Source organism: Mauremys reevesii, linkage group 8 (assembly GCF_016161935.1).
Source record: "Mauremys reevesii isolate NIE-2019 linkage group 8, ASM1616193v1, whole genome shotgun sequence".
NCBI lineage: Eukaryota > Metazoa > Chordata > Testudines > Geoemydidae > Mauremys > Mauremys reevesii.
This window is the reverse complement of record NC_052630.1, coordinates 90,867,291-90,895,209: the sequence shown is the minus strand read 5'-3', so window position 1 is coordinate 90,895,209 and position 27,919 is coordinate 90,867,291. Positions and strand designations below refer to the sequence as shown.

General features: G+C 41.3%; 1 protein-coding gene across 5 annotated transcripts in view; it reads left to right on the top strand.

The window, feature by feature from the left end:
* The first annotated feature begins 3,765 nt into the window (after nt 1-3,765).
* The window catches only part of LEPR (leptin receptor), a 62,849-nt gene continuing 38,695 nt past the window's right edge, over nt 3,766-27,919 (top strand). Inside the window, exons 1-5 of one of the 5 annotated variants that reach the window (XM_039486437.1) lie at nt 3,766-4,059; nt 5,664-5,703; nt 13,506-13,564; nt 18,579-18,887; nt 20,169-20,292. In XM_039486437.1, coding sequence (XP_039342371.1) covers nt 5,690-5,703; nt 13,506-13,564; nt 18,579-18,887; nt 20,169-20,292 — 506 coding nt within the window. In that variant the 5' untranslated portion in view covers nt 3,766-4,059; nt 5,664-5,689. Of the gene's footprint in view, nt 4,060-4,255; nt 4,441-5,663; nt 5,713-13,505; nt 13,565-18,578; nt 18,888-20,168; nt 20,293-27,919 lie in introns of those variants that run through there. The other 4 variants (XM_039486436.1, XM_039486438.1, XM_039486435.1 and 1 more) reach the window with 4 other exon arrangements.

Here is a 27,919-nt window from a genome sequence, read left to right as displayed (position 1 = left end):
AGGATGGTCGACAAAGCCATCACCACCAACTTGCCTGGCCACCTGAACAATGAGTTGCACTTCTTTGTCAATGGTCGAGAAACCCTTAACATCACCCACACAGTCTTCCCATAGGTTTCGCCAACATGCATTGACTGTTTCAGGCTTGATTGCATCCATTGCCTGTTTAATATAAGTGATGCACTCAGCAATGTTGAAGGACTTCCAGCACTCCATCATATTAACATTGGTATCAGCATCCATAGCGCTACGTATCCGTGAGAATGTAAGCCTCATGTATGTGGCCTTGAAACAACTAATGACGCCTTGGTTGAGAGGCTGGAGGTGGTATTGGGGAGGAGAAAGACAACTTCCATGTCGTTATGCGCAAACCAGAGTGCTGCAGGGTGGCCAGGAGCATTGTCTACGATCAGCAACACTTTAAAAAGTCAAGTCCTTTTTCTTCAAGGTACTGCTTGACCTCCAGAATGAAACACTTGTGGAACCAATCCAGAAATAATGCTGCCATCACCCAAGCCTTTTTATTTGATTGCCAGAACACAGGCAGGAGATTTTTGTTCTTGCCTTTTAGGACATGGGATTTGCAGCCCTGGAGAGCAAGCCCGGCTTTATTAAATGCCCAGCCACATTGCCACAAAGCAACACAGTCACATGGTCTTTAGCTGCTTTGAAGCCAGGGGCTTGTCTTTCTGATTTCGAAATGTAAGTGCAGGTGGGCATTTTTTTTTCCAGAGGAGCCCAGTCTCGTCAGCATTAAAAACTTGTTCTGGAAGATAGCCACTTTCCTCTATGATTTTAATTGTTCGGGGTAGGCTTTTGGCAGATGCAGCTTTTGGCAGATGTAGGCTCATTGGCAGATGCAGCTTCACCAGTAGTCTGCATGTTTTTGAGGTTGAAGCGGTTCCTAAAACTGTTAAGCCAACCTTGGCTGGCTTTGAATTCCTTCTTATCAGAAGGCTGTCCCTCTTCGGTGGGAGGTTTGAACAGCGCATAGATGCTAAGAGCCTTTTCTCGCAACATGTTGCCATTGATAGGCACACGTTTACAGTTCATGTCTTCCAGCCATAAGTTTAATGCCTTTTCAGTCTTCACTAAAGTCTTATCACGCACTTGGCTCGTCACCTTAGCAGTTACTAGAGCACTTGATGCCACGGCTTGACAAATTTCTGTCTCTCGAATCTTGATGGCACAGATGCTAGATTCGTTGTGGCCGTATTTACATGCCATGTTGGCGATGGACATACCATCTCTCAATAAGTCCAACACAGCCAGTTTTTCCTCCACCGTTGGAACACATCGCTGTTTCTTTGGTTGAGCACCAGATGAAGTAGGTGCCTTGCGTTTAGGGGCCATGTTATACAGTACGAAAAATACTTACTGTCTCTTTAAACAGTACTGACACAGAATCTTACTCAGTGCGGTGAGATGCGCACAGTATGAGAGGCACAGAGGGACTGAGTACTGTAGTGGGAACAGCAGATTCACTTCTCCCATCTCACACTCACTCCGGGGCAGACACACTATTTAAACTTTTTTTTTGGGGGGGCAACCCTCCGGGGTTATTATAGGGGAGAACCTTATCACAGGCCTAAAGACATGCTGTTGCTGTCAAGTCCCCCCAAAAAGCCCCAGCGCAAAGCTGAAATCACCCATGTTAAATGCACGTAAGATGCAACAGACGTGTAGTCCTATTGAATCGGATAGGGTTATTTGTGGAATAAGATGCTAGTCACATGAGTAAAGGCATCTCAAGTATCTGAATTTGGCCCTTAAAAAGCAAATAATCTTTGCCCTCCTACTCACACAATAATAGGGATATTTGCATTGTTATAATTCACAACTTTAATTTTATTACTACTTTATCATTTTGTGAAAATATAAAGATCCTCCATGAAACACAGAAAGTAGTTTTAAATAGCAGGCAAACATTCCTTTGCTTTTAGTCCATATCACCTTTTACATTAGTAATTGGATATTTGTATATGCTGCCTGGTTAAAACCATTAACCAAAATACTTAAACAGAACATTAGTTTAATTCTTTATAAATGTTACTATGGATTCAGACAGCACTGATTGTTTCCAGCAGATTCTCAATTTAGGTAAAACAGACCCACTCTGCATTAGGAAAATGCAATATATTTGCTTCCTTATTCATGGTTAACACAGGGAAATATTGCAAAAAAAAATCTATGAATATTTACTGTTTTTTTTTAATTAATTTGCTTTGGCCAAGCTCACATTGTGTGGGTTTTTTGTCCCTCTTCCTTCTACCTTCTTACTTCCTGCCCAGTCATGAATGTTTGAAGAAAGAGAATTTCAAAGATGAATACACAAACATTTGTGGATGCTTCCCTGTACAAGCATTTCTGAGCTCATCTGACTGAGGAACAGCATCAATAGCATGTGTCTTAACTGACCAGACACTCTTAAGCAACTGCTTACATTTTAAATATTAGTGTCGATCACTCTGAGTACCCTTCCCAGACCTGAAGAGCTCTGTGTAGCTCAAAAGCTTCTCTCTTTCATCAACAGAAGTTGGTCAAATAAAAGATATTACCTCACCTACCTTGTATCCCTAATGTCTTAGGACCATCTTACACCTCAACAACTCTGAAAGTATCTATTATTGGCAGTCAACTGTTTGTGATCAATCCTTAAGGAATGAAATATAAAAACAGAAAACCCCAAACCGAAAAATATTACCTTGACTTCATTTATTTGAATTTAAGTGTGGTTTCCTCACAGACATTAAGTGAATTCTAACCTCAGCTAGATAAACTAAAAAACCACAAGTCAGTGACTCACAGATATTGGCATTGGATAGATGAAGTAAAAAAAAAGAAAAAAAAGAAAAAAACATTTTGCTTTTGCAGTTTTGACATGAAATGTTTTGATTTGTCAATTTGAAGCAACTTTTAATTGTTTTAATGAAATTGAACATTAGTTTGAAATAAAAAAAAGGCTCAAAATGAAAAGCTTAATTTGGGTTCAAATTAAATGTTTCATTTGACCCCCAACAATTTTTTTTCCATTTCTCCCCCAGAATTGCCAGCAAGCTGAAAGCTCAGTTATTTGCACAGCTCTAGCAAGGGCCTCTAGCTGCTCCCCCAATACCAATCAATCAATAACACCAGTCTGTTAGCTCAGTGGCTGAGGGCCCGTGAAGCTGGAGTTTGGTGCGGAAGGTTACATGCCAGTCACAGGCAGCGGGATTTTGCTGTATTTAAAGGAGGCATCTAACAGCTCCCCTTTAAAACAAAAACTCCCTCATTCCCCTTTAACAGAGTTGGCAAGGGCCTGAGAGCTGCCCAGGGAGCGCTCTGAAGTGGGGTGGCACAGGGTGTCTCCAGTCCCATCAGCCTGCCAACCACAGGGTGACCAGATGTCCTGATTTTATAGGGACAGTCCCGATATTCAGGACTTTTTCTTATATGGGCACCTATTACCCTCCCCTCCCCCCCGTCCTGACTTTTCATACTTGCTATCTGGGCACCCTAGCCAGCTGGGTCCGCGTGTGAATCCGGCTGGCCCAGGGGCTGGGCTGGGTGTGGCCCGAGGGGGCAGCCCTGGGACACAGCGGCTGGGTCTGCGCCTGAAGCCGGGGGCGCCCAGGGCAGCAGCAGCCCGGCCGCCAGGGGCAAGGGGCAGCAGGCCCGGGCGCGGGGGGTTCACGCCCCGGGCGCCAGAGCCGCAGCCGCCCAGCGCCACGTGATGCTCACTCCAGCGCTTGGCCAGCGGCCGCTGCCTCCCGCCTCGGCAGTGGGAGCTGCAGCAGCAGCTGCTCCCGCTGCCCAGGTGGGGAGAACAGCCGCCGCCGGGCCCCGCGGGCCGCCTCCCTGCTCCTCCTCCTCCCGGCGGCTGGACCCACGCCCCGCTGCGGAGCGGGGACTGAACGGGGCTTTGCCGGCTCGCTCCGCCCGGCAGCAGGCGGGTGGCTGGACCAGGCGTCCTGGGAGAGATGGTCCCCGCAGGGTGACACGCGTGGAGAGTCCGGGCGGAGGAAGGGGCCCACAGAAGTCTTGACTTCGCAGCGAGCCCGGCTGTGCACCCTGGGAAAGGTACGTGCTGGCCCCTGGGCGCCCTGCCACGACTTCAGCGCCTGGCGGGAACGCGGGGCTGGGGAGGGCGAGCCCCACAGGCAGCAGGTCTGCGCGCAGCAGCCGGGTCCTGGGGAGCCCGGGCATTTGACGTGGTGTCTGCAGGATGCTTCCCAACCTGGGACACTTCCCCTTGGCTGGGGGGAAGCCACCGCAGACGCATTCATTAAAACAAGCTTGCTCCTGCTTCCTCCAGTGAGGATCCGCCAGGTCAATGAAGCCAGGTTTTAGGACCTACTTAACTCCTCCATACTGCAACAAAACAACCCCCCTGCAAATCCCACTTTCTGAGATGGGCAACTTTTGTCCAGCTGTAGGACCGTTGTCAGGCAGGAACTCCAGGTGATTGAATGCTTCATGACAGATGGGACTCATGAGAAGAGCAACTAAGGATCTGCCTTCTAGCAAACTCTCTACCTCTCTCGAAGTCTGCAGCGCTATCTGTGTGGGGAAAGGTAGTCAGGGAGTTTGACACAGCCCTTTCAGCCATGTGGTAGCGTGCCCAGACTGAGACTGAAGTCAGCATCGGGTTTGCTTAAAAATTCTAAGAACTATGATTACAAAAGAGTTGATGGAAAGTAATATTGTACTTCTTAACCTGTAAATACCCTGGCAATAAAGCCAAGTTTGAACCCTGAGTTTACAATAGATATAGTATAATTTATAGGCACTACAGGTAAGGGTGGCTCTTGATTATAGACAGGGTAGCGTCTATGTTTTTGGCACTACTGGAATATGTGTATATCATAGGAGTTGGAGCTAAGGATGCTGCAGCACCCCCTGGCTTGAAGAGATTTCCGTTATATACAGTGTTTACAGTTTGGTTTAATTGCTCTCAGCATCCCCACTATAAAAACTGTTCCAGGACCCTGGTGTATAGTCTTAAAACCTATAATGATATATTATATCAGTAGTATGTGATGGTTCTCCTCCAAACTGCCTTCAGCCCCCGTTCTCTTAGCAGCCAATTAATGAAATGATGGAGGAGGAAAACTGAACCATATTTTTATTTGTTTCACCAAATGTGAATTCAGCTTGCCTCGTTTTATCTTCATAGCAATGAAAAGTGCAGGTTGGTTTTTGTGGAACAAAGACATTCTGCATTGCACCTTCTTGACCAGCTTGCTATAGACTTTCTTTCATACTTTCTTAAAAGTTGGAATGTGTAAAATGTTAACAAAACAGTCAGAGTCCACTTTGCTATTGAGTTTAATTCCACAAGTAGCCAGATGTTTGCCAGCTAAGTGATGTGTCGAGTTCTGGAATTAGTCCCAGCAACAGACTTTAACCAAAGAGATACATTTGAAGTCTGAAGTTAGCGCGCGCTATCTCTCTCTGGTTTAAAAATACAAATCTCTGTATAGAGCCCATGATCTGATTTATTTATAATCTATTAGGCTATGTTTTTTTTCTGAGTAACAATCTACGGCAAAAGTAATGTGTTGCTAATATTGTAAAAACAACAAACAATAAAATGACAGTTTTGAAATCATTTCAAAAGGGGTATAAGTAGGACTTTGGAAATGAAAGTGAATAGGTCTGCATATTTACTTTTTTGTTTGCAGTGTTGTAGCTGTGTTGGTCCCAAGATATGAGAGAGACAAGGTGGGTGAGGTAATTAATATATTTTATTGAACCAGCTTCTGTTGGTGGAAGATAAATATACAAGTTTTTCGAGCTTCACAGAGCTCTTCTTCAGGTCTTGAAAAAGTAACCGTAGTGTCACCAGCTAACTACAAGGTGGGACAGATTGTTAAACATAAGGGGATAACACATGTTGCAGGAAACCACTTAAAATTAAGTGGACAATTAACACCGCTGCAGTCATAGGAAAAAGGAGCATTAGTATGTTACAAATTGTTGTAATGAGCCATAGAATCAGTGCCTCTACTGAGACCTTGATTTTCAGTATCTATCAGAGTTATGAATTTAAGTTCCTGTGTTGGTCTTTTGAAGGCATTGTGCTGATTTCCTTTGAGGACAAGGACTGATCGGTCAGATATGGAGTGATTTGTGCTGTGAAAAGCATCCACTCACGGGTGATACGGTGTCTTTGAATTTTATCATGTTTCTGTGTGAGCTCATGCAAGAGCGTAGTGATTTGTCAGGTTTCTCCTATACACTTGTTGTTGCAGTATTTGATGCACTGGATTAGGTGGTACACATGTTGTGCTAGGCATGTGTAGGACCCATGGGTTTTGAAAGGTGTGTGTATGTGTGTGTGTGGGGGAGTATTATTGATCACTGTAGCATAAGAGATGTGTCCACAGGTTTTTCATCTGTTGTTCTGGCAAGGTCTGGTGCCTCTGTGAGTTTGTGTGTCTTGGTCTGTGGGGAGCATACTTCTGATGATGAGATTGGGGAGATTGTTTGCAGGCCAGAAGAGGAGGTTTGGAAAAAAAATTCAGGATAAGGCCCCCATCAAATATGGATTGTAATTGTTTGATGAGACCCCATATGAGTTCCACTGTGGGGCGGTAGGTGACAAGTAGGGGACTGTGATGAGGGGAGGAGCTCTTTTTCTGTATTTCTCTCAAGGTATTCGGGTAGCCTGTTCGATGATGGTTTTTTGGTTCCTTAGTGTATTATGGCTAACTCTTCATTGCATCATGCAGGGCTTGCACATTACAAAAAAAAAGGGTCAGAATCTGTACAGAAAGACCTTTCTTCTGTAAAAATAGACTGTGATTATTTATAAACAAAAATATAATAATATTTCTTCAGAAATAGCTTGGTCAGAAGTTATGCTGCTGGGAGTCACTATAAGTGTGCCCTGGCTTTTTACATTTGTCAAAAATCTCTGAACTTGGCTGCCTAAAGTTATACATCTAAATTATTAATTTAGGCATATCCATAAAGGTGACTTGATTTTTTCAGTAGTGAACATCCACATCTCCCAGAAAGTCCATGGGAGTTATGCTTGCTCAGCATCTTAGAACAATTAGGCCACCTTTACTATGGTGCCTAAATTCATATTTAGACCCTTAATTGTAGGCACCCAAAATAGAAAATGTTGGTTCTTGATTATAGAGCTGCACTGCTCCTCACCTGCTTTTTAGAGATAACTGACAGTTAGTTTGGGCTATAGGGAAGAGGAATGGAGGTAGTGCAGCTCTTTTAAGGGGTACACATTCGGTGCTATTTGCTTGTTAGTCAGCCACTGAAGAAATTTCTTAATGAAGTTGTAATCTAAAAGTGACCTGTCAAATCAATTAGAGGAATTGGCGAGAGAGAGCCCTTTACGTGATCCATTGACCTGTTTCTCCCTTAGTATTAATGGGAAAAATATTGGGAAAAGTAGGAAAGGACCCATATGCAGTTTAGAGACATAAAATGAAAAATATCTGTAAGTTTTCCAGTGAGAACTACAACTTATACCTGTGGATTTTTTTTAAACCTATTTTTGCATTAGATAGGACGTCAGTCTTCCACGAAGACAGTTAGCGTCTATGGCAAGCATGGTCCAGAAGGCCACAGACTCTTTTTCTCCCCGGTTCCTGTTAGGTTTAATGTCCAAGTCACCAGAAAACAAGTCTCAATGAACATGCAGTAGACAGTTCATTAATCTGTGAATCACTGACACTATAGGAGCCATTAGGGTCCATAATGACAAAACAGTACTTAACGTGAAATTTAATCCACTCATTACTGACAAACAAGTTATAAATAGCGTTTATAATGAAAACACTGAGAAATCCTTAACTACCACGTGCAGCTATACAGGAAAGCTTCAAATGTCAAATAGTTACAGCAGCTCTCCATAGAGGGAATAAAGTGAACGCATTCAATAGTGCAGAATAAAGTGCCGAAGGAAACATTTTGTGCCTGCAAAGAATAATAGTTACAATTTTCTCTAATAGTTCTTTAAAATAACCAATATTTGTGAAACCGCAGTCAGTTCAGTGAATTTGCATCATGAGCCTATGTAAACTATAGAATATGGAGAATATTTATTTAAGGCAGAGTAGAAAGTGCAAAAATTCTTTTATCAAATTTTGGCCTGGATTCCAAGGCGTGGAATGTTAAATGAGAGTTATGTTACAGCACTTTAGATGTTTAGGAAATGAGCCGGTGGCCTCAGAGAACCCACTACCACGTTTGGGACTAGTTGGAGCTCTTGTTGGCAGTCTTAGCAGAGAAGCTAAGCACTGAATGAACATGTAGGCTGGGTAGCCCTTTAGTTTCTTGAGGTTCAGAACTGAGGCACTTTGATGAAGTGATGGGATACTTCCTCTGTTGCTGACTGTATAGTACCTAGTGTATGGAGAAATGAAGGATCTTGGTCTTTATGACTAAAATTTTGGCATAATCCATAAGAAATACTTTCACTAAAAATCAGTTTCACCACTATTTTCCAACGTATTTCACTTACTCAGAACATATACAGAAATGAACAAATTTAATAAAAAAAAATGTCAGAGGTGCTGACTGACTTCAGCAAGACCTGGGGGTCCTCAACGGGAGCTGCACACACTCAGCACCTTTGAAAATCAAACCTGCTGCCTCTATGCATAAGCATTATTTCTAGGATGTTCTATTTTTTTTTTAAAGTCTAGTTAATATTTAAAAGCAGCTGTGGTAGAGTTTTATTTTTGAAGGCAGGGGCTGCTTGTGTGTTCACAGTATTATGTTCCCATTTCTCATTAACTAGCAGCTGTTAGATTTTTTTTGTAAGCAAATGCAAGAAAACTGGGAAAATTGAAACTTGATATTCAGGTAATTATGTTTCTGCAGGGATCCGCCCTTAGAGATTCTTGGGTCTTCTGAGCCCAGCTTGGTCAATCTTGAGCCAGTTTAAATAAACCACTAGCAAAATAAAGCCCGGATCCTGAAGAACCTGGCCTTAGAAAAGTTGATTATTCTGCCTGTTTCTTTACTCTGGCAAGCCACAGAACATTGCACTTTATAAAGCCTGAGTGCCAACTTATTTATTTGGACAAGGGCCAAGGCTGGAAAATTTCAGCTTGAAAAGTGACTGAAAAACAGGTGGCTAGACTAGAAATACTTAAAGCACCTTTGTGATAGTAGTCAGGAGTGTTCCTGCAGTATCTGGTGCTGCTTTGTCTCTTGGAGATCATGACTTGTAGCGTTTGTTGTTGCCATAGTTGTTTGATTTCCCCCTGCCCCTCTCCGCTAATTAATTGTGGTTAGAATTATGTCAGAGACAATAAAAGATCCAACTTCAAAACTGTGGCATTAAAAATTACTCTTCATTTCCAAGTAAGGAAGTAACAAACCTGCTTATCTCAGAGTGCTTATATTTTGCTTCCTATTTTTTGTACCTGTTATTAGAAGATTTGCATTTTCCCCACTTAACTCTTTTTAGTCATCTTCATTTTTAAAAAAGTCATTGTTCACACTAAGGGGGGAAAGGCACTAAACTCGGGGCCCCATCTAACACAACAGGAGCAGCAGCTGCTTCCTTACCCTAAGTGTGCCTCTCTACAGAATCCCACAGGGCTCAGTCCTGTCATCCCTTTTCACCCAACCCTTATATCAGAGCTCTGGAGGAGTTCAGTGAATCTGCAGATGACCCCGAGCTCTGTTTGCTTTACAAATGTGCACAGTGCTGTTTCCCAGTTTCTAAATGTTATTGGAACTAAGATAAAAAGCAGCTGCCCAAACTAAATCCAAGTTAGAGGGATGTGATGGTAGTTGGAAAAGGCAAACATTTTAAGGACCTGATTGGAGCTGTGACTTCATTTTCTGTCCAGGGCATCTGTCCATTGGTGGTCATGTTAGTGCTTGGTCTCTAAGTCCTGTTTGAGTAATCATTGTCTGGTTACCCAGAATGGAAACAGTGACCAGAAATTCCTTTGTCATCTTCCTCTAACCAGACAAGTGTGACTTTTCTTTTTGGTTATGGATCTAGTTGTGGAGATCACCGTCAGCCTGCTTAGTGTTCTCCTTAGGTTTTACTGTGAAAGCAACATGGAAACTGCACCTAGTTCTTCAAGCTGTGGTCTATGTACTAAGAGGGACAAATGAGAGCACATATTTCAATGATGCTCCATGATCTACTGTGAAGAAGCACCATGAGAATCAAATGCAACCCAGAGTAGTGGCACTGATCTTTAAGCCCTTTAATGGGATAAGGCCCAGATAAGCCACGTGCCAGAGGTTGCCCACCTCTGCTGTACAACAAACACAATATATTTTCTGTGCTTCAGGGGCTGTTTTCTCATGCTGAGAAATAGCCGGCCTACTAACCACAAATTCCTGGCGCATCTGTGAAAGAGGAACCCCCCCTTTCCCTTTTGTGATCCAGTTTACACAGAAATATATAATGATTGTATATGTTATTAGTAGTAAAGTGATTATATCATATAAAACATAACACCCCCCTATTTCTATCTGTTAGAAATAAAGAAAAGAATGGTTAATTTTCATCATAAACATAAGAACATAAAAAAGGCCGTACCGGGTCAGACCAAAGGTCCATCTAGCCCAGTATCTGTCTACCGACAGTGGCCAATGCCAGGTACCCCAGAGGGAGTGAATCTAACAGGCAATGATCAAGTGATCTCTCTCCTGCCATCCATCTCCATCCTCTGACGAACAGAGGCTAGGGACACCATTCTTACCCATTCTGGCTAATAGCCATTTATGGACTTAGCCACCATGAATTTATCCAGTCCCCTTTTAAACATTGTTATAGTCCTAGCCTTCACAACCTCCTCAGGTAAGGAGTTCCACAAGTTGACTGTGCGCTGCGTGAAGAAGAACTTCCTTTTATTTGTTTTAAACCTGCTGCCTATTAATTTCATTTGGTGACCCCTAGTTCTTGTATTATGTGAATAAGTAAATAATTTTTCCTTATCCACTTTCTCAACATCACTCATGATTTTATATACCTCTATCATGTCCCCCCTTAGTCTTCTCTTTTCCAAGCTGAAGAGTCCTAGCCTCTTTAATCTTTCCTCGTATGGGACCCTCTCTAAACCCCTAATCATTTTAGTTGCCCTTTTTTGAACCTTTTCTAGTACTAGAATATCTTTTTTGAGGTGAGGAGACCACATCTGTACACAGTATTCGAGATGTGGGCTATGGCAATTCTGGACGCATTTGGAGGAAGAGCTGTAGCTAGTATATTACTTCCAGTATTCATGTCCACCTATTAGAGGATGGACTAGTGGAGGGAAAAGTACTGATAGATAAGTATTCTATGTTAATATGACCCTACGTTAACTCTGCAGAGCTATAGGGGAAATCCCACGTCAGTTCCCAGAGTAAACCCAGCTCACCTGCTTATGGTTTGATAGATTAGAACAATACTACCAACCAGAGGGGTAAACCTTTATCCTAAGTAGAGGCAGTGAAACACTAAATCTAAGAGCTTTTGGGCTCTCTTCTTTGATCAGCCCAAAATGTCCCTGATTTTTCTTTCATCCGGTTTTAAATTGTACATCTTCAGCTCTTGTTACAGATGTAGCTGCAAACCAAAATCCTATGTAGTCAAGATACACAGTATAGAAGAAATGGCTCTAGTAGGAAGAGTACTGGCACCACAGCCTTAATGAAGGGAGGTAATCCTGTTGAAGTGTTCTGAACCTACTGGACTGGAGTCTACTTCTTTTGGGAATTTGATATTTCAAGTGAATCAATTGGACCAAACTTTTCTCAGGGTCAGTAGACGATCAGATCTGGATGGCTGATAAAGCCAGTGACTCATTTGTATTTATAATTTAGGATATAGAGCTGAACTCTTGTTGAAGATTGATTGTAGATTATACAGGAGAAGTGTGAGTCTGTTGTCTCTTAGATCTGTAGCAGGAAGCCAGGCAATATTGGAGGCTGCAGAAAGTTTTACCTTTCCACAGTGAGGCCAAAGAAGACAGATGCTAGCGTTAGCAATAATACTGTTTCCTTTATTATAATAAAGTTCTTTGTTCCAGGGTGGATTTGATTTAAATCAAATTGATTTAAATCATGATTTAAATTACTAGTCAGGAAGACTCGATTTAATCATGTATTTCTACATAAAAGTGCATTCTTGTTGTTTGTTATAACCTTAATACATATTCTTCACAACTTAGAGATAGATGTAGGTTTCATTTTTAGAAGGTACAAACTATACATCTTTAAAGTGATTTATTTTGAAAACTTTTCAGATTAATTTTACAGCTGTATCAGAAAATGAACGATTGTTTGGTTATTTCACTTACCAAAGGTAATTGAAGCAGATAGTTCACCTCCTAATGGCTTCATAAATATCTCCAATTCAACAGGTTAATCATTAATATTTGGAGGATTTTCTTGCCATGCTGTATTAGGAGGAGAAAATCACCAGACAGACATTTAAATTGTTTTATTTAACAAAAACAACAACGTTATGTGTTCTGGGTTTTTTTCTTCAACAGTAAACATATAGTATTTTAACAAAACAAGCATATGAATTTTTGAATTTTGATTTTAGTTAAACATTCAAGTTTTTTTAAAACCTCCCCCTCCCTACTGGAGCGTACTAATGCTGCCAAACAGCTGTTTGGCGACGGCCAGGTGGGAAGCGCTGGGAGGTAGGCGGAGGAGCGGGGACACGGCGTGCTCAGAGTGGGAGGAGGAGGAGGTGGGGCGGAGGATGAGGGGAGCTTGGCTGCCAGTGGGTGCAGAGCACCCACTAATTTTTCACCTTGGGTGCTCTAGTCCCGGAGTACCCACGGAGTTGGTGCCTATGCAGTCAAGTTGTATGAGTCTTAAACTGAAAACCCAAGATCTCTGTTAAACAATACATATCTATGCAAATATAGTAGTACCACAATCATAATTATAAATGTGTTTTGTAATTGGGTTTGAGTAGAATTTGTGAGACTGCATGGTAACAATCCCAAACTACAGCTATCTTATATAGGTACTAATCCATTATGTTTTAAGTGTAATATTTAGCTAAGTTCCACTGTTCAAATTACTACTTTGTGGGTGAAAATGGATTGCAGAAATCATGGTGCAAAATGTGGGCTGTATTTTGGAAATTATTATCTCACAGTCATTTTACTGTGTGGATTCACAATACCTTGAAGAGGAAGAACAGGAAATAAGCCCCACATGAGTCAGAAAATACATGAGGACTGAAGAGCGCTTCCTAATTGTAATGGTTAGAGATTGGCTGTTTGATATTTAATCAGTACTCTAAGCAGTGTTACTTTTTTGTAATGATGCTGTCTGATCTGTCTTCCTTCCTGTAAAGGAGCAAACATTAATTTAAATAAAGCACACAATTTTTTTTTAATTTAAGAATTACACACAGACTCCTGGTGTTTTCAGGCAATATATTTTCATAAGTTCAGAAGTTTTAAAGACTACTCTTTTAGAAAATGCCAAGATCGAAGTAGAATAATAGACATGTACCTCTGAAATGGAAATTATTTCTTCAGTCAGTTTTTAATTTTTAAATTTTGGTTGTTTTTTAGATCCACTGTTCAGAACAAGATGTATTCGCATAAACTTTTGACTGTGTTTCTGCACTTGGGTAAGTTGCCTGAGACAATGATATTGAAACTGTTCGTTTAAAAAAAAAATTCTGTAGCTATTGATTTGACAAAGTAAAAGCTTGATCCTGCAAGATGCTCAATGCCCTCGTTTCTCATGGAAATGTTGGATGCACAGTACCTTACAAACTGGACAATAACTTTCTGATGATAAAACCAATGCAAGTGATAGCTGATCAATATCTAGTTCACAACTATTGTTTTTAAAAAAGTTTAATAGTAAACTTGCAACTGTAATACACTTAGTTAATGTAGTTAATCAAGACAGGCTAGCGCAGCCAGTATAACTAGCATTCATACAGGTTAGAATTGTATGGGCAATCTGGACAATACCAACAACTGAGGGTAAAATCCTGACTATACTGAAGTCATAACAAAACTCATATTCACTTCAGTGGAGCCAGGATTTTACACAAAGTGTTTATTTTATTCTGTATGTTTTTGCGCTAAACCAATCCTCCTGCTTCATATACAAAATTGTTGTAATGAGTGCTCAATTCATGGTAAATATAATAGTTCAAATATGAGGACTTCAGTTTTCCTTTCTAAAATAGAAGAAATACACAGAGTAGATTAAATCAGATGTGCATAAATTTTGTCAGACACATTAATGTCGGTATATGCTGTAGAACAGACTTCACTTTATTTTTATTTTCTCTGTAATTTTTGTTTATTTGGCAAAAATCCCTCTAAATTTCCAAAGATGTTGATGAAAGATAAACCAGCTATTTTAATCCAACACATTAAGTTTCAAAAGTTGTATCTTTCAGATCTTTGCAGCAGTTGTAGGTTTTCTTAGGACTGCTTCATGTCTTTATTCATTCAATTATCAAATGGGTCACTACATTGTTGAGACTTAATTAATATAACCTAAAAATTCTCTGCATTTACAGAAGTATCTTTTAACAGGGCAACTGGAGTGCTCAGGGGACTTGCATTGGGAGACAGAGCTGTTTGTCTTTAGCAGGGTGGATTTGATTTAAATCAGATTGATTTAAATCACTAGTCAGGAAGACTCGATTTCATCATGGTTTTCTACATAAAAGTGCATTCTTGTGAAGAATATGTATTAAGGTTATAACAACCAACAACTCAGAGATAGATGTACCTTCTAAAAATGAAACCTACACACTATACATTTTAAAAGTGATTTATTTTGAAAACTTTTCAGATTAGTTTTACAGCTATATCAGAAAATGAACGATTGTTTGGTTATTTCACTTACCAAAGGTAATTGAAGCAGATAGTTCACTTCCCAATGACTTCATAAATATCTCCAGTTCAACAGGTTAATTATTAATATTTGGAGGATTTTCTTGCCATGCTGTATTAGGAGGAGAAAATCACCAGACAGACATTTAAATTGTTTTATTTAACAAAAACAACAACGTTATGTGTTCTGGATTTTTTTCTTCAATAGCAAACATATGATATTTTAACAAAACAAGCATATGTCCCTTGCATCTCACATTTATCTCCAGACATCTTCTCATTGTCCAGATCTATTCCACCCCCAACGATCTTCTATTCATTGAACTTTTTGAAACTTTGCACTTTTAGAGAGAGGTAAGGGATTGACTCTGTGTACTCAAATTTGCAGAGGGACAATAGGGTTGAAGTCTGTTATCTCTCATCTCTATAATTTATTTATTTAAAACATTTTTGCTGTTAACAAGCATGTTATCTCTGGAGACACAAATCCACAGTTTGAGAACTGCAAAACTAAGCATCTCTGATGTCATCTTCTAGACTGAGCACTGAACCCCATTGGATAGATAGAAAGATTAACCTAAATAATATATACTGAAGCCTGTGGAACCCCATAAAATTGGGTCCCTAAGCCATGAACTATTGGAACTCATTTACAAAACTTTTCTTAAACATTACATGAATATATTGTCTCATACTATAGAATTAGAATTTATAATCCCTATTCCATGATGAGATATAATGTATCTTAATTAAAACTATCTTTAGGTAGGTTTTTTCCTCAAAAAGCATTTTATCCAAAAAAACCTGATTTAAATAAAAAAAAATCCAATTTTTTTTAAATCATTGATTTTTATCCACCCTGGTCTTTAGTCACTGTTAAGTAGGTTTGTGTGTACAACAGCTTTCACTGTTGCTACTTGTGTTGTACCTGTTCTGTAAATAAATTCCTATATCAGTGTCACGTGAATATTTGTAATGCAGCCTACTGATTTATAACAAAATATTATATGTTTATTAAGGGATATAAAATATATAATCTCATGCTAAATAATATTACAATTTTACTGTAGCTTATTCATTTCATTTACATTTTAATGAAAAAAATATTATAGTAATGGCACTATGGCAGGCACACTGATCTTATGGGATTTGGTTAGTTTGTCGTGAGAATCTGCAGTGTGATTTGTCCTTCAAAATTAAACTATGCATGTATAAAACAAACTGAAATCCCCTTTCAGTGCCAGCTGTAAAATGGGTAGCATATTAGCTATGTGTCCTGCCCCGTAGGAGTCATGTCCCTCATTTTGTTTTCGCATCATGGATTATGCACTAATATTCTGTTCAGTCAACTGAATCCTCTACATGGAGCCAAGAAACCTAATGAAGCTGATGTTTAACAAGGCACAGATTCTGCCTTGTTAAACAAGAGAAAATACCATTGAGGGTTCTGCTGATCAGAAAATGTGTATCTCCAAAGAAATTGAACATCTCAGACACTGAAGTAATAACATGTTTACTTTTAATCATTTTAGAAACCTATTTTTCACTTTGCATTGGTTTACTATGCTAAAATATTTACATGAATTGAAATCAGATTGTGCCTGTGAAGGCAAAAGACACAAATTCTCTCTCTTGTTTTTGTTATTGTGGGATGCATTTGCAAGACATTCAGTAAGAATGAATTTGTATGTAATAAACTTTAAAATATTCATACATTTTCTAAGCATACACTAAAAACAAGGACATATACAAATCAATTACGTGCATTTCAATAACTAAAGTTATTTTAATTTCAAAGAAGCCTATTTATCATTATCAGAAGTATTATTAGCCCACTTCAAGCTCTGCTCTATGAACAGTAGCCATGTAGTGTAACAAGTGTGCTCCTACATTGTATAGGGTTTTATTTTCAGGGCATCTAAGTTTGATAGAAAATACCACCTTTTACTAGATCTCATTTTGTAGAAAATGCTTCTTGTGGGCCTATTTACCTAACTGGCCATGTAAAACACATTAATTAGTAGTGTTGCCAACTTTCTAATTGCACAAAACTGAACCTGCCCTGCTCCTTCCCCGAGGCCCTGAACCCTGCTCACTCCATCTCTCCCGTCCCTGTCGCTCGCTTTTCCCCACCCTCACTCACTTTCACCAGGCTGGAGCAGAGGGTTGGGGTGTGGGAAGGAGTGAGGGCTTTGGCTGGGGGTCAGGCTGGGGATGAGGGGTGTGAAATGCAGGAGGAGCTCCGGGCTGGGGCAGGGGGTTGGGGTGCAGGAGGGGATCTGGGGTGCAGGCTCAGGGAGAGAGTTTGGGTGCAGGAGGGGGATCAGGGCTAGGACCAAGGGGTTCGGTGTGCGGGGGGGAGTGAGGTGTGGGCTCTGGGAGGGAGGTTGAATGTGGGAGGGGGCTAAGGCTGGGGCAGCGGGTTGGGGTGTGGTTTCTAGGAGGGAGTTAGGGTGTGGGAGGGGGCTCAGGGCTGGGTCAAAGGGGGTTTCTAGTGTGGCAGGGGGGCTCACGGCTGGGGCAGGGGGTTGGGGTGTGGGAGAGGATTCGGGATGTAGGCTCCAGCCGGACAGTGCTTACTTCAGGTGGCTTCTGTAAGCAGTGGCATGTCCGGCTCCTAGGCCAATGGGAGCTGCAGAGCTGGTGCTTGGGGCGGAGGCAGCCCACGGAGTCCCTGTGGCTACCCATGCGCCTAAGAGCTGGACATGCCACCGCTTCCAGGAGCTGTGCACAGCCAGGGCAGGCAGGGAGCCTGCCTTAGCCCTGCTGTGCCGCTGACCAGCCTTTTAGTGGCCTGGTCAGTGGTGCTGACTGGAGCCACCAGGGTCTCTTTTCGACCGGGTATTCTGGTTGAAAACCGGATGCCTTGCAACCCTATTAATTAGGGTTTTAACAATTGTAAATAGTATCTTTCTGGTGTAACAACACAAACAAAAATATTGTGGAAGCATTTAAAAACTACTGCAATGTACTCTGTAACAATGAACAAAACCTATCAGATGCCTCTGATTGGGTGGAGAGGGAAGAGAAAACATCAGATATGTTAAATGACTTGGCCCCATTGAACTCAATGGCAAAACTCCCAATGACTTCAGTGGGACGAGGAATTCGCGTATTATGAATAGACCTTTTTATATTGTTGCTGTAAACAATAGGATTATTTTTGTTTGTCTTCAGGAAATGTTACAGATAACACTTTTAATGCAGTTTCTGTGTTCACATGATATCCATTAGCGAGGAGGACACAGTATATCTTTATATATAATTATTTAACATATCAAGCTTGTGAACATCCCAAAGTTGGGTGTATCCAGGTTGTAAAAATATAGGAGATAGTTGCAAAATGTGGACCTGGGTTTGGATTTTAAGACCCAAGAGTTTTTGTGTGTCTAGATCTAGGGCAGAATTCTCTGCTAAATTGGTGCAGCTCCTTTGACTTCAATCCGTGTTTAATATGTTTGATTCTAATTAATTTACACCAATTTCAGCCAGGAGAGCACTTTCCCCCCTAGAGTTCTTGTATTGGCTTATCTTGGTTTTTTTTTAAAATGCAGTTATTTTGGAAAAAAGAACAGGGTGACTTCAGTCAAGTATGAGACATATGGGTGAGTTCTGGAAGCCTCACTGAATAAAATAGTCTATACCAATTCAGAAGTGATTGGCACATGGGGATTCTTGTCCAATATTTCTAATCATACTTGTTTCTTTAGAACAGCAGATGCTCTGTTTTCATTGTTCCAAATAGTGTAACTCATTTCCTTCATTATTTCTTTGTATTTTCAGATTTTATTCGAATGGCAGTTGCTCACTGTATGGTACATCAGATTCCAGCGTCGAGCTTTATGCTGCCTTGCATGTCACCAAATGAGACTTCTGTTATTCCTTTGACTGCTGGTGTTGTAGCGAGCAGTCCTGTGTTGCACAGAGAGCATGGAACCGCTGAAACCAACTCTCTGGTGCTGGTGGCTGAAGAGAGTTTCCTCTGTTGCCTTTGGAGTGAAACACACGCAAATTGTTCTTTGTACACAGCAGGCATGGAAACAAAGAAATTTATGTCCTCAGAAATAAGTAGCTTTGCTCCTCAGCAAACAGGTAGGTTTGTAGTGTAATTATTTACAGTGACTCTGTAATGGACATCACGTTTTCTTTGTTTTTCAAATATTTTCATAATGCTATTATTTGTTTCCATTTGTGCCTGGATTGTGTGGGGTACTGTACAAACATAGATGAAGGCAAAATTCCTGCCCTGGAGAGCTTGCCATGTAGAAAGGCAGACAAAAGGTAAGGGAAAGGGGAACAACATGCAAATAAGGAGGCAGAAGTGGTGAATGGCCACATCTTGATAATATAAATCCATTTTGTTAGCCATATAGGTAACTATCCTCAGTTGCCCCCCTCCCCCTTACCTTTGCCACTTATTAGTCAGCTAACTCCTTGTGAGCATCATGGTAGAATTAGGTCCTCAGAAGAATGCTGAAAAAATATATATAAATTGTAGATAAGGACGTAGACCTTTTAAATGGATTTTTAGCTTGAGAGAGCAAATCTTGTCCCCACCTCCATCATCCACAGTGACTTTATCTTGCATCCTATCATTTGAAATGTGGTTGATTATTCCTCCTGCCCCCGGCACACAATGTACCTGGTGGAAAAAAGTCAATAGCTTTGTGTGAAATCCTGATTCTACTGAAGGCCATGCCAAAAGTCACATTGTCTTAAGTATGATCAGGATTTTACCCTGTATTTCTAGCACTGCCTCATATGTCAGGTGGTCTTTTCAAGAAGTAATCTGAATAATTGTGTTGCTTTCTAATGCTGCATAGAGTTTGTCGTCATGAACTGTAGCAAAAAGGTTAAAGAATATCAGAAACTTAACACACCCCATTCGCCCCCTACCCCCTCCACTAAAAATTGTCACTAGTTACAAGTAAGAAATTTTATTATTTAAATAAATCTGTGTGATTATAATTTACATTAATTTTATGTCCAGCTCTGTACATTCTGTATAGTCAGAGACTACCAGATCACTAAATACCTTTAAAAATCTGGGGTTTAGATGTTGCTGCATTAGGCATTGGATTTAGGAACCTAAATCTTTTTCCATACTAGGGATAGCTCAGTGCTTTGAGCATTGGCCTGCTAAACCCAGGGTTGTGAGTTCAACCCTTGAGGGGGCCATTTAGGGAACTGGGGTAAAAATCTGTCTGGGGATTGGTCCTGCTTTGAGCAGGGGATTGGACTAGATGACCTCCTGAGATCCCTTCCAACCCTGATATTCTATGATTCTAAGACTTAATGGTAAATTTTATTTTATTTCTTTAAATGTCTTTGGTTTCAATGTGGTTCAGAAAATGTTTACCTTTTTAAATTTAGATTTAAGCTGGAACATTCAATGTTGGACTAAAGGAGACCTAGAACTGTTCGTTTGTATCCTGAAAATGTCTAACAAGAAGTCGTACTTGAATGGAGAATTTAAGATTAATCTTTTATATGTTCTGTAAGTAAAATATATCGGAAGCTTCCCATTTATAAGGATATCCTAAAACACCAGTAAAGGTCCTATGGGTTTGTTGTCTTACAGTAGTAATTGTGATAGTGATAGCATTAGTCAGTACAAGTGGATAATATACTATATGCCCATTTGTTCTTATTTTTAGACCACATTTTGATAGGACTGTATGGAATTATCAGTCAGGTATATGTTCAGGGCTTGAATGGTTATCACAGGGTATTTCCTGTCCTTTCTGTCCTTTTCTCATATTTATTAAACTGCTTATTTTATTTTAACTAAGTCAAAGGCATCCTCAATCAATATGTGATCCATAATTTTTTAAGGTTGAATGCTTGTGTTTTTGCCTCTTATCATATTCTCTCCTTAAGAAATTTATTCTTCTTTGTCATTTTTAATACCATACCTAATATAAAAACTAGAATTTTTGATGTTTCTTATAGAGTTAACCACTCTGTAGCCCTCTTACAGACACAAAAGAAGTCACCACTGTTCCAAACATGCTTTTGAAGGGTAAAATATGTTCATCACCTAGGGCTTTGGTGTCTGTTTTTTAAAAATATTTAAACCAAATGAATAAATCACTGATTTAAATGTGAATGTTAGGCTACACTTCAAGAGCACACTGATCTCTATAGGCTACTGCTGGATTGAATGGCATCCATCTCTTATGCACTTTTGAGTTTCTGCGTTCCCTTTTCATTTAATATTTTCAGACAGTTAGTACTCATGTAAGGAACCCATGTTCTCATCTGGAAGTCCTCCTGCTTCTGCTCTCCATATTACCTTGAGGTAGGGGAGTCTCCACTAACAATGGAGAGGAAGGATGGTCTTGTGGCTAATAGACTTGGACTCAGAAGATCTGGGTTCAGTTCCTTTCTCTACCACAGACTTCCTGTGTGATGTTGGGCAAATCCTTTAATCTCTCTGTGCCTCAGTTCCCCATCTTACAGATGGGGATAATAGTACTTCCTTCCCACCCCTTGTTGTTGTATCTGTTTAGATTGTAAGCTCTTTGGTGTTGAGACTGTCTCTTATTACATCCTAGTGGGACCCGACTCTTAATTGGGTCTCATATGGATACTATATTATAAATAATAGATCAAACAGGATTTATAGAAAATGGTCCCTGTTTAAAAAGTCAGCGCTGGCCCACAGATACCAGTTACCACGGTTATTACTGTTCTGAACATAGGAGACAAATGGGATAACTGGTAGCAAATGTGGACTTCTAATTGGCAAACATTATAAGATAACCTGAAGCCAAAGTCTTAACAGGCTTCCATTTCTAGCATTCTCTGTGCTTTCTAGTCCTGTGGCACCTTATAGACTAACAGACGTTTTGGAGCATAAGCTTTCGTGGGTGAATACTCATTTCAGATGCTGACAAAGTGAGTATTCACTCATGAAAGCTTATGCTCCAAAACATCCGTTAGTCTATAACGTGCCACAGGACTCTTTGTCGCTTTTTACAGATCCAAACTAACATGGCTACCCCTCTGGTACTTGACTCTATGCTTTCTGTGTCTCAAGTACCATTAATCTAAAAATAGTTCCCACTTGTGTTCTTTTCCAACCAGAGTTTATCACTAAATAGAAAAATCTTAGCTGATGGGGATAGTTGAGTAGACTAGGCATGCCTAGCCCCCCTGGAAACACAGGTTCAAATCCCAGCTGAGCTGAAAAGGCTCACCAAGGCAGATACGTTCAGAATTATAAAATTCACTCTGTGCATTTTTCAAATAAGAGCTTAAAAACAGAGGCCCTGGATGACTAAAGGCCTCATGACACTCCCATCCAGAATAGAAGGTTTTCCCTGGCGCTCATAGCTAAAATTTGGTCTCCTGCTGCTGCCATGTTGCATGATGTGTGCTGTTAGGCTTTCTCTAACAGCACACAGAGGGGTGTGTGTCAGTGGTGGTGTATTCTAATAGCTTGTGAAGTATTCTGGGATCAGCCAGTAGTAGTATTCTACAGATAGACCATCTTATATCTTTGAGAAGAAATTTCCTATTTCTGCCAGTAATCGAAAGTTCCCTGCTAGCCGTGCCTCTCTGAAAAAAATCATCAGTGAAATGGGTGCACAGGCACAGCACTACTTTGTGATACGGGTGTGCTTCCACATCTGAAAGAGGAGAAAAATAAACAACTCTCTTACACCTTGTTAGTGAAAGTGATGAGTCATATAAGAGGTAGAAAACGAGGTGAGAAGAGCTGCAAAGACATCAAGACACAGTGAGAGCAAGGAGACACATACTGGAGCACCCCAGAAAAACCAAGAGAGATTCAGAAGGCTTCAAGTACTTGATGAACTGATTTTTTTTTTTTGTGGGGGGAGGCCAGAGGAATCTGCAGAAGAAACTCTCAAAGGGGCCAAGAAGACCTGACAGCCTATGAAGTATCCTGTGGAGCTTTGAGAGAGGCTAGAAAGATGAGATTTCTGTTTTTTCCCCTCTTAGTTTTGCAAAGTACAAAAGCATTTTGTATCCTTTTGCAGATTCATCCTGCAGTCCAGGAAAACATGGATTTTCTGATTTTTGCAAGGATCTAAAGGTTTTATTCCAGTTTCTAGACGAAGCTCTTCCCTGCCTGGGAAATTTAGCAGTGTGTTAACAACTGCCTTGAGCCGCACCATTACCCAAGTTTGAGGTCTCTGTATGCTCTGCTTTCTTCAGTATCATTTTCTCTGGCACTTCAAAAAATTACTGTAATTGTTACCTTGAAAGAAATTTGTCAGCTTTCTACTCCAGATTCCCTGAGTAAGTTGATTTACACATCTCCTCCAAATTATCGACTTACTGCTAATGCGTTCATTCTCCTCTCCAAAGACTATCAGTAGTATTTTTGCTCTTGTTTTTGCCATTATAGAGCAAACTTATTTAACATTCCTCATGTGATGGTAGTATTTTTTTTCTCCCAGGAGTGAAGGTCAATTATAGTTTTCTTTAGCAAGGCCCGATGTTCCAAAGGAATAACTGACTTGTTTATTTCATATTTTGGTAAAGGGGTAGCTTCTCCTGTTGGCTCACTGATGTCTTTCGCTTGCAGGCCAGAATAGTTTGAAAACAGTCCCAGTTTTAAAAGTATGTTCTTAAGGCATTTGTTTCTCTCTGGGAGGCCTCAATTCAGAAACAAGTGCCAATATTCTCATATTTAGGCGGTACAAGCAGTGAAAATAATGGCCTTGTTTTGTTATAGGCTCCTCAATGGTTCACATATGGCCTTTGACAGCTCAAGTGTTTCAGCATTGAAAAAAGGATTTTTGATTCACCCATCCCCAAGTATTACAGGCTTGGTCTGGTGTCGTTATGAACAAAAAGTGCTTCATGCTGTTCATTATAGAGCAGGTCTGAGGAATAGATGTCAGTCAAATAGGACTCTGAAAATATACTGCAGAAAAGAGGGCTGCCAAGACGGAGATGAAATCATTGTCAGAGAGTTCCCTCTACCTTTTATGGTACAACATCCTTGGAAGGAGAGACCTATTTAATCCTGTAGCTTTCATAAAATCTTAAAAATGGAGGGCTGGAAGTGACCCTGAGCGGTCCTCTAGTCCAGCTCCCCTGTGCTGAGGCAGGACCAGGAAAACCTAGACTATCCCAGATAGGTGTTTGTCTAACTTGTTTGTAAAAACATCCAATCATAGGGATTCCATAATCTCCCTTGGAAGCCTATTCCAGATTTTAACTTTTCGTATAGTTAGAAAGGTTTTCCTTAATATCTAACCTAAATCTCCCTTGTTAGGGATTGAGCCAATTACTTTTTGTGGATATGGAAAATAAATTATCACCATCCTCTTTACATATTTGAAGACTGTTATCAGGTTCCCCCTTAGTCATCTTTTCCCAAGACTAAACATGCCCAGTTCTTTAAATTTTTCCTCAGAGATCAGCTTTTCTAAATCTTTTATAATTTTTGTTGCTCTCCTTTGAACTTTCTCCAGTTGTCCACATCTTTCCTAAAGAATGGAACCCAGAACTGGCCAAGGTACTCCAACTGAGGCCTCATCAGAGCCAAGTAGAAAGGGACAGTTATCTCCCATGTCTTACAGTTGCGAAAAAGACAAATATTCTAGGACATAATGAAAGGAGTGTCATATATACCACATTGTTGACTCATTCGATTTATGATCCACTATAACTCCCAGATCCTCTTCCGCAGTACTACCGCCTTGCCAGTTATTCTCCATTTTGTAGTTTTGCATTTGACTTTTCCTTCCTAAGTGAAGTACTTTACACTTGTCTTTATCAAATTTAATCTTGTTGAATTCAGATCAGTTCTCCAATTTGTCAAGGTTGTTTTGCAGTCTCTCCCAGGGTGGTGTCCTCCACAAATTTTGTAAAGCATTTTACTCTCTCTTGCATCATTATCCAAGTCATCCAGATTGTAGAGGGCTGAACCTTGCTTAGTCTCCCTCCATGCTGCTCTTCATCAGCAAGTTGGCAACACAGCAATTGGGTTGCTACTCTGCTGTTGGCTCCAGACCATAGCTGTTCTTTGAACACTCTGAACATAAGAACGGCCATACTGGGCCAGACCAAAGGTCCGTCTAGCCCAGTATCCTGTCTTCCAACAGTGGCCAATGCCAGGTGCCCCAGAGGGCGTGAACAGAACAGGTAACCATCAAGTGATCCATCCTCTGTCGCCCATTCCCAGCTTCTGGTTCTGAGATTGCACCAGCCTAGTTCCTTTAATACCCTAGGATCAATTTCTTCAGGCTCTTCTGACTTGAATACATCTAATTTCTCTAAATATATTTTAATCTGTTCTTTTCCCTATCCTGGCTTGTGTTCTTTTCCCCCTTGATGTTAATATTATTGTGTTAACTACCTTGTCACAATTAACCTTTTTTAGTGGAGATTATAGCAAAATAGGCATTAAACGCCTGTGCCTTCTTGATGCCATCTCTGGTTAGCTCTCCTTCCCTGCTAAGTAGTGGGCCTGTACTTTCTCTTTCTCTTGCTCCTAACCTATTTATAGAACCTCTTCATATTGCCTTTCCCGTGCTAGGTGGAACTCATTTTGTATCTTACCCTTTCTGTTTTTGTGTCTACATGCTTGTGCTATTTTTTTGTACTTGTCCTTATGAATTTGTCCATTTTTCCACTCTTTTTGTAGGATTATTATTTTGATTTTCAGGTAATTAAAGCACTCTGATAGAGCCATATGGCCTCTTACTATTCTTCCTATCTTCTCTTCACATCAGGATAGTTTGCTATTATATCTTTAATCAGTGATGAGCTGCCAAAATATTAACAACAGGTTCCCTCCTCCTCATCTCACAAGAGGGTCGTGCCCCCCCCCCGGGGGGTCATGCCCCATCCAACCCCCCATGTTCCTTGACACACACCCCCTCCGGGGACCCGTGACGCATCCCCCCCTTCCCTGTCCCCTCACTGCCCCCTCCTCTCATTCTTGATGGCCCCCCGGGACCCCTGCCCCATCCAACCACCCCTTCTCTCTGTCCCTGACTGCCCCCCACCACCTCATCCAACCCCTGCTCCTTCCTGACTGCTCCCCGGGACCCTTGCCCCCATTCAATCCCCCTGTTCCCTGCCCTCTGATCACCCCGAACCCTATCCACCCCCCCCACAACCCACCGAACACCCCCTCCCTTGCTCCCTTACCACACTGCCTGGGGCCCGGACCGGGTCCGCTCGGCCGGGACCGCGACGGGCACCCCGGCCCAACTCCCAGGCCGGGCTGGAGCCGCTCGGCCAGGGCCTGACTCCCTGAGCCGGGCCGGGCCGGCGCCGCGGGGCCCGACTCCCCGGGCCGGGCCGGCACCGCTCGGCCGGGACCAGCTCGAGCCGGGGGCGCTCAGCCGGGGTCAGGGGGAGCCGGACTTGGCTGTGCGCGCCGTGCCTCCCTGGAGCCCCCCGCCCGGCTTACCTGCCTGCTCCTTGTTTCAGGCTTCCTGCGAACATTTGATTCGTGGGAAGCAGGGGAGGGGGAGGAGAAGGAGGGCAGAGCGTTCAGGGGAGAGGGGGAGGTGAGCTGGGGCCGGGGGCCGGGTGGACAGCTGCCCGAGCCTTTGTTAAATTTAAAAGCTTCTTTAGAACCGGTTGTCCTGGAACAACCAGTTCTAAAAAGGCTTCTAAATTTAACAACCGGTTCCTGCGAACCGGTGCGAACTGGCTGGAGCTCACCACTGCCTTTAATATTGTCTCCTCAAGACACTGCCAGCTCTCCTGAACTCCTTTTTCCCTTGGATTTTCTTCCCATGGGATCCTACCTACTAGTTCTCTGTTTGTGAAAGTCTGCTTTTTTGAAGTTCGTTGTTCTTATTCTACTGCTCTGACTCTTTCCTTTTCCTTAGAATCCCGAAATCATCATTTCAAGGTCATTTTCACCCACATTGCCATTAACCTTCAGATTCACAACCAATTCCTCCCTCTTGTTCAGAATCAGGTCTAAAATGGCTGCCCCCTTGGAAAAGTAAAATAGCAAACTCAATATGTCCAATTAGTTCTTGGAATGTACTGGGGAACAATTTCTTGTTTCAAAAGGTGGAGGACATTTCCAACAGATATCTGAGTAATAAAAGTGTCCCCATTACAACCACGTCTTGTGTTATGGATATTTCTGTTCTAACAATGCCTCATCCACCTTCCTCTCCTGATTTGGTGTTCTATAGTAGACCGTTAGCATGACCTCACCCCTGTTTTTCCCCCCTTTATTTTCACCCAGGGACTTTCAACTGGTTTGCCTCTCACCTCTTTCTGGACCTCAGAACAAGTGTATATATTTTTGATGTATAAGGCAACAGCACATCCTTTTTTCCTACCATGTCTTTCTGGAACAAGTTATACTCCTCTGTACAAATATCCTAGTCATGCAGTGATGTCAAATAAGTCAGAACTTAGCTTATGGCTAATACTGCCAGTTCTTCCTGTTTATTCCCATACTTATCGCATTTGTGTAGAGACGTTACTCCTTCACCCATGCTCTCAGGGCCCTGTGTTCACTGCTGATATGCTCAAGGTCATAGAAAGGCACCCATTTGTGGTGAATTGTATAACTCACCTGTGGCTTTGTTACTCGTCACCAATGTGGCAATCCGATATTCATGCCATTAAAATAATTGTACTAGACAGTCATGCATTCTGTCTACCATTGAATGTATGCAGTGGTCCACTTCTAAAGTTTCTTCCATTCCAAAAGATACTCTCAGTTTTAGAGAGATTTCCTACACTTAAAATAGGAATACTGGTGGAACTGATGATATTGCTCAAAATGGAAGAAACCTTGGGGCTGATTTCCCCTGTGTAACAGTAGTGTAAATTGCAGTTATTAGGGTTACATGAATGTAACATGCAAGGGAGTGGAGAATTAGGTGTTTTAAGTGCAACTTGTGTGTATGTATGTAAATGTACGTATCGAGGGCCTGTGTAGTGATGTGTACATTGGATATATTGACTGCCCTCTCAGGTTTGTAAAATGGGTTGTCTTGATGCCATTTCTTGAAAGTGACCCAAGGAACATTGTTACATATGCTTTAGGAGTGTGATATAATGCCTGTCTGAATCAGGGACTGGTAAGAATTGAATTAGTTTTGACCTAAATTGGAGTGTGACAGCATACATCTCCATTTGTATGCAGCATAAGACTTCAT